Consider the following 7,857-nt stretch of genomic DNA (forward strand, 5'->3'; position numbering starts at 1 on the left):
ATGAAAACCTAGCCGCCTAGCATAGTGTGGGGAGAGAGGAGCGCTTGCTGTCTTTCGTGACCAACGCAGCTGATTTCTTTACTTGATGAGAGACAGTGCATCTGTGCTCGTTATATGCACGGTTGGAGAGCCTGTTTTCCATTGAGAGCCCGACTACCTGTTGTATAATATGAAATACTATTCAAAGGGATTGGTTGTCCAGGATTAGGACCTGCCGCAGTGGTGTCTGGTAAGAACTTAACTGAGATATCAACCCTCATGCTTATGGATAATGGATCTGAAGATCCCTGTATAACGCAGAGTTATCTGGGTTGTAAGGCCAGATATCCTGACTCGTCCGGAAGGCTATCTCACTAAGTCTGACCTTAAGCTCCATATTTGGACCTGGACGATACCTCCATATATGGAGAAAGCCCATATATGGAACCAGCAAAGACGTCTAGCTGCTGACATCAGCATGACGGGTTCTGATGTCACACTGTACACAGATGAGCACTATATAAGAGGCCTCCTAGGCCTCCTTTAACGACACCCATGTGAGCAAGCCGCCACACTTCCATATTGGGCAAGACTTTGACATCAATATTACATCATCACTTGACAGCAGAAATCAACATTGACATCACAGACAATCTTAAGGGGGATCTCTGAACTGCATTGCATTTCTTTCCTACAAACCAGAGCATCCATAAGTGTTCTGACCTCTGGAAGCCATTCCTCCACACCGTTTGATCCAAACAAAGAGGGGGGGTGCACAGGAATCCCTTTGTGTTACAATCTACCCACGACCAAAGGTGTAACACCCAAACAGACTTACAGAGCTCAGACTACGCTGCCCGAACAAATGGGAGAGGTGGATTTCAGCAGCACCACTCGGGTTTGCACGGAGAACCGCCTGCGCTGGGATCTGAGCCCCGAACAGATCAGCCAGATATCCGATGAGCTCATCCCCAAAACACTAAGGAGGTGTACAATACTGTGGGTTCCCTGAACCTGGACAGAGTCACCTTCAGCAACACCCTGACGGCCCTGGCCTACATGGAAGCTGAGTACACTGTCCAGGAGAACATGTTGGGCTTCCTTGAGTCTGTTTCTCCTAGTAAGGAGGTGAGGGCCGCCAGCAGAGAGGCATGTGAGAAGCTGCTTAATTTTGAAGAGGTCATGAGCATGACAATGGACAAGATTTACAAGAGCATGCTCTGAGATTGAAGTTGGATGAAGACAGTCTTACCGCGGAGGATAAGAGATACGTGGAGAGATGGCTTGAGAAAATAGCCCTGGATAAATACCCCTTAAAACATAAAAAAAGGAATGGAGTCCATGGTCTCTCCAAAAAGAAACAAGACAAGATCAATTGCACAAGTTTGAGCTTCAGCAGGGATGAACTGGGAGGTGTTCCCAAGGACAAAATGAACTTCTTGGTTGCAGATGGAGACAAGCTGAAGGTCACACTGGAGGACTGCGACTATTTCATGAAGAAATGCTTTGTCCCTGAAACGCGCAGGATATTCGGGGAAGCGATTAACTTGCACCATGAAGAGAGCTTGGCCGATGTGGCGTTGTTGAATTCATGTTCATGGACGAGCCCTTCATGGGACTTCAGAACCTATGCCGACTTTGTCCTTAAGTCAAGCATGGCAAAGTCTGCCAAGAATGTCTCAATTTTCCTGGACGATCTGGCCCATAAGCTGAAGCCACTGAGAGACAAGACGAGAGCGAACCTCCTTAAATTAAAGAAGGATGAGTGTCAGAAGAGAGCTCTGCCATTCAATAGAAAGCTGTATCAATGGGACCTGCCATACTATGGAGCCCAGGTGATGAACCAGTATGAGGATCATGACCAGTTGAAGGAGTTGAAGGAGTATTTTCCCCTGGAGGTTGTGACCCAGGGGCTGATGGACATCTGCCACAACCTGCTGGGTCTGTCCTTCAGCCTGGTGCACAACGCCCCTGTGTGGCATCCCGATGTCACTCTGTACCATGTCACCGACCGCTCCTCTGGACAGACATTCGGACAGTTCTACCTTGACCTGTTCCAAAGAGAGGGAAAGAACTTGCAGTTATTGACATATTGCCATGGGCTGCAGCCCGGCTGTCTGCTGTCTGATGGGAGAAGACAGATGGCTGTCGCTGCCATAGTGACATGGGCTCATCAAACCCACAGCCGGTGCCCCCTGCCTGCTGGAACACGATGCTGTAATAGCTTTCTTCCATGAGTTTGGACATGCCATGCACTTCCTCTGTGCTCAGGTCGACTACGCTGTGTTCAATGCATTCGACGTGGAGCTGGACTTTGTGGAGGTCCCGTCCTTGATGCTGGAGAACTGGGTTTGGGAGAAGGAACCACTGCAGAGAATCTCTAAACACTACAAGACGGGAGCTCCCATTCCTGACGACCTGCTGGAAAACTTGTCAAGTCTCGCCTCACCAACACGGACATGGACCTGGAGGAAATAGTCAGAGCTAAATTGGACCAGGCACTTCACACTGAGTATCTTGGGACCCGGGGCCTGGTTAATAAATGCTGGGGACTCAGCAAGGACATTCTGATATGTCCTTGCTGAGTACTTGCCTTAATATTGACAATTTAGGAATCTCCATATATGGGCATAAAACATATGTTAGTAATGCCAAGCAGGGCCTTGGGTCCGTCAGCAGGTTAGTTACTCACCAGCGTTAGTTTCAGTGAGGTTAGGGTTAGGGTTAGGCATAGTTTTACTGAGGTTAAGGTGGTCGCACCTCCTAAACCTAACTCTAGGTTTAGAAGGTTCTTGGGCAGGTTTGCCCAGAACTCATGTGCGATCACGTGACATCACTTCCTGTACTGAGTCACACTGACATCACTTCCTGTACAACCGGACGGACAGACAGACAAGCGATAAGGTTTTTCAGGGTATAATGCGACCTTTGGTCGCAATTATTTTGGGCGCAGCCTGAAAAGGTTGAGAACCACTGAAGTAGCCTACTGATGAGAGTTTTAAATGTTTGATAAATACACTGATGTGCGAAAAGTGTTAAAACAGTTTAATTGTGACCCAGCACAATCTCAATCTGGCACTGGAATGGAACCCAAGTTCATAACAGTGTGTGAACCAGGTTAGGTACAGGGCAGATTATGTATATCAGAAATATGATACTATCCCAGATAGCAAAATTCATTAATTCAATGTTGGATTTTGGTCAGATTGGTTATTTTTGGTTGAGGTTGGAAAAGCTATGTTGATTCAAAGTTTAATTACAGCTACCATTTCAACAATTGAAAAAATGTTGTTGAATCAATGTAGTATAGATAATGTTTTTTCATGTTGAAATGCCCAACATTGAATAGACATTGTTTTAATGTCTGTTGCCGATCCCCCCCTCCCCACCCCTCCGAGAGGCAAAGTAGTGTAAAGCCTCTATCAGAATCCAAGGTGAAGAGCTATTCACTGCAAATTTAGGTGTAAAGCTATCCACCTAAAGTGAGAAAATAAGTGGAGGCCATGATAGTCAGTCACGGTGAAGTCCTATCACTGTGACTGACTGGTCTAGATCGACCAATCAGTGAACGGGGTGATGGGCCGATCTGTCTGATAGTAAAAACAGAGATGTGTCGGGGTTTGCGGTGGATAGCTCTTCACCGCGAGTCACCGGCGCCTAACTCTGTCCCCACTAGGGGGATCACAAATCCTCTTCTTTTTTTTTTTTTTTTTTTTTTTTGGCGCCGCAAAGCGGCGCCGCGAAAATCGGTTATCTGCGGTCATAAAGTCGTCTAAAACGACTAAAACGGGTTTCCTTTATCAAGTCATTTTCGGGTGTCTTTGGGGCTTCAGGACAGAGAGGACCTGGATATGTTGCTTGGTGCGCACCTTTTTTTTAATAGGCTCTGACATGACCAAATAAATAGAACACTAGGTCTATGCAAGCCTTTCAGAGCTGCACATTAAATAGTTATCCTATTCAACAGTGCCATTTTTAAAAGCAATGATGAGTAGATGGAGAACTATGGCAGATTGTATCAAGATATGCTGCACAGTGCACACACAGTGCACACCTCGTAGTTGCTCATGCAAGACAATATAAATAATAGCCTAGTAAAGAGAAAAGACGCCGGCGATGCGTCGTTTGCACCTGATAACTGCACAGCAAGCGTTTTATCGGAGCAACAAGCTCTGCTCCCACAACGTGAAAGCCTTGTGATGCGACATGCCAGCATGAGAGACACAGACAGAGAGACAGATGAGATGCTCTACTCACATATGTATTAGCTCTGGAGGCTCAAGACCTCCAGAGCTAATCTCTTACAAGCTTTGTAATTCTTTTGCGGTAAATATACCATGAAGTTGTGGAATCTTTTATAATGTTTATGCCTCCAACTGTTACTTTTATTTTTGTCTCCACCAGCCGAAGGCTGAGGGGAGACTCCGCACGGACGGAGGGGTATGTTTTCCCCTCCGTCCGTGCGTCCGTCCGTCCGTCCCCAAAGTTTGTCCATGACGTCACCATAGACGTCATAGTATGGATGACGTCACGGACGCACGGACGGAGGGGAAAACATACTCTCCCCTCAGCCTTCGGCTGGTGGAGGCAATAAATTGTTGTTGCCTCCAAGGTGGAGACCTGTGCTCGGAAGAGCACTGCTTCTAGTTTTAAATATGAATTCACTTCGGACAGCTTTCTGTGTAATGAAATCTATGCTAAACTCCACCCAGGAGTACTCTAGCCAGGCTTACCACTCTAGCCAGGCTTACTCATCTGCCCCTCGCCCCCCGACTAATGACCATTAGTACAGTAAAATTGGCAACACATTAGAAACCTGCCGACTTATCTTTTTAAAACCATTATTCCTTTGCTCAGGAGGAACGCCTCCTGATTGGGTTCACGACCCAAGAAGTTCTTCAGCATCTCCTCGGCGTCCTTAGAGGCACCAGGCTTCAGGATGCAGTTCCTGTAGTCCAGACCCACCTTGGGGTTCATGATTCCTTCCAGTTTGAAACGGCTGTAAAACATGTCCATGGACAACACCTCGCTCCACAGGTAGTGATACACAACATCAAAGCCAGTTCCTCGCCAAGTGTTAGCTGTTATATCTTTCCTTTGAGAAACAGGAACTCCCAGAATCTCCTTGCTGAGCCTGCCGTATTCCTCACACATACTTTTATTGAAGTATACGTTTGAATCGTTTGGAATTCTTGATTTCAGGTTGATTTCATCTCTGCAGCGGTTCCTTATCCCAGGCTGAGCCTGGTTCAATTTAGTCAAGACTATCCTCTTCAGGGTGCACATACCGATGTTGGCGAGGCGAGACTCTATGAGTTTGTCCAGCAGGTCATCAGGAATCGGAGCTCCCGTCTTGTAGTGTTTTGAGATTCTCTGCAGCGGTTCCTTCTCCCAAACCCAGTTCTCCAACATCTGGGACGGAGACTCCTCAAAGTCCCGCTCCACGTTAAATGCACTGAACACAGCGTAGTCATTCTGAGCACAGACGTAGTGCATGGCGTGACCAAACTCATGGAATAAGGTAATTACATCATCGTGGATCAGCAGGCAAGGGGCATCGGCCATGGGTTTTCTGAACTTTGTCACTATGGCAACGACAGCCACCTGTCTTCTCCCATCAGACAGCAGACAGCCGGGCTGCAGTGGGTAGCAAGTTCCTAAGCATGCGTCCATGTTCTTTCCCTCTCTTTCGAACAGGTCAAGGTAGAACTGTCCGACTGTCTGTCCAGAGCAGCTGTCGGTGACGCAGTACAGAGTGACATTGGGATGCCACACAGGGGCACCGTGCACCAGGCTGAAGGACAGACCCAGCAGGTCCTGGAAGATGTCCATCATACCCTGGGTCACAACCTCCAAGGGAAAATACTCCTTCAACTGGTCGTCATCCACTCCATACTGGTACTTCACAGCCTGGGCCATGTATTCTGGCAGGTCCCTCATATACAGCTCTCCATTGAATGGCAGACCTCTCTTCTGACACGCATCCTCCTTTAGTTTGAGGAGGTTCGCTCTCTCCTTGTCTCCCAGTGGCTTCAGCTTATTGGCCAGCTCGTCCAGGAAGATGGAGACCATCTTGGCAGAATGTGCCATCTTCATGTTTGTGTTCAGGTCGTCAGCAAAGGTGTAAAAGCCCTGCAAAGCCCTCTGTTGAGCATGTCGCTCCAACAACTCCCCCAAGACGCTGTTGCACATACGAGGAATTTGTTCTGCTCGGTGTTCCCCCTTGTATTTCTTAGCCTCTATAGCATGACTACGAATTCGAATCCACCGTGGTGCAATCGCCTTTGTGGTTATTAGATTTCTTAAATTACTTAAACGCTTCATACTTTCCATCTCAGATTTTATCTCTCTGATACTTTTCCCAACCAGCATCTCCATGTATCTCTTATCCTCTGCACTAAGACTGTCTTCATCCACATTCAATCCCAGAGCAAGAATCCTTTTGTAGATTGTCATTGTCATTCTCATGAACGTCTTCTTAAATTTAGACAGCTTCTTAGATGCTTCTGTGCTGGCGGTCCTCACCTTGACACTGGGAGACATACTTCTGAGGAGGTTCAACGTATTCCTCTGTGCGGCGTATTCAGCTTCCATGTCGGCCAGGGCCTTCAGAGTGTTGTTGAAAGTCACACTGTCCAGGTCCAGGGACCCCACGGTGGCAAGCACCTTCTTGGTCTTGGTGATGAGCTCGTCAGACATCTGCCGGATCTGTCTGCTGAAATCCACCTCTGCTGTAAATGCAATGTAAACCCCCATTAGTTAACCTTAATAGTTAAAAGCATGGAAACTCTTTCCAGCTGGTAAAGTTTACTTGATCCTTTAATTAGTAAACTCTACTTCATCATTTACTTAGTAATGTTTACTTCATCACTTAGTAATGTTTACTTCATCGTTTACTTAGTAACGTTTACTTCGTTACTATGAAGTAACGTTTACTTCATAGTTTCCAAAAAAGGCCCCGTTTCCATTCTTAGCTCCATATCCAAAGTCATGGAGAAAATAGTCTACGAACAGATTGCAAGATATCTCGATGAGAATAATCTGATTTACGAGTTCCAATCTGGATTCAGAAAATCCCATTCCACTGACACATGCCTTCTCTATTTGACTGGCCAAATCAAACGCGAAGCGGATCAGGGCAAATATAGCGGCATGGTCATGATGGACCTCCAGAAGGCATTTGACACCGTGGATCATGCTATTCTGATTGAGAAACTAAAAGCCATCGGTCTTGACAGCGCAGCAGTGAGCTGGATGCAATCTTACCTGGTGGAGAGAGAGAGGTGGTGGAGATTAACGGTACCCTGTCCCCCCCCCCCCCCCCCCCTCGAAGTAAGCTGTGGTGTTCCTCAAGGTAGCATACTGGGACCTCTGTTGTTCCTAATATACGTCAACGACATGGCATCTGCTTGCGACTGCAACCTGTTCCTGTTGGCGGATGACTCGGCTCTCCTAGTCTCGGGCAAGGACCACTTGCAGGTTGAAAAGACACTTAACTCTGAACTGAGTAAGATCTGCACATGGCTTAACGACAACAAATTATCAATTCACCTGGGAAAAACCGAGTCCATCCTCTTTGGATCAAATCATAACCTCAAAAAGGTAGATAACTTCACAATCAAAGTGGGTGACAATGTCATAACACGAAAAAACAAAATCTCTTACTTAGGATGTATCCTTGAAGCTAATCTTTCCAGCGAAAAGATGACTTCTAAAGTAATAAAAAAAATCAACCAACGAACTCGTTTCCTACAGAGGATCTCCCTAATGGTCAACTTCAACACACTGAAGACCATAGCTGGTGCAATAATCCAGCCCCTCTTTGACTACGGAGTCCAAGTATGGTATCGTGACGCCCCACAAGCCCTAAAAACTAAA

General features: G+C 46.7%; 1 protein-coding gene across 1 annotated transcript; it reads right to left on the reverse strand.

Moving 5' to 3' along the window:
* Positions 1-4,803: 4,803 nt before the first annotated feature.
* LOC308282869 (thimet oligopeptidase-like) lies at positions 4,804-6,735 on the reverse strand (the record flags this gene model as incomplete). The annotated part of the gene is made up of 1 exon (XM_080723256.1): positions 4,804-6,735. The coding sequence occupies one exon, from the start codon at positions 6,733-6,735 to the stop codon at positions 4,804-4,806; it is 1,932 nt and encodes a 643-aa protein (XP_080579382.1).
* Positions 6,736-7,857: the final 1,122 nt, after the last annotated feature.

This window comes from Nannobrachium achirus (genome assembly GCF_963921795.1).
Source record: "Nannobrachium achirus genome assembly, chromosome: 4".
Taxonomy (NCBI): Eukaryota; Metazoa; Chordata; class Actinopteri; order Myctophiformes; family Myctophidae; genus Nannobrachium; species Nannobrachium achirus.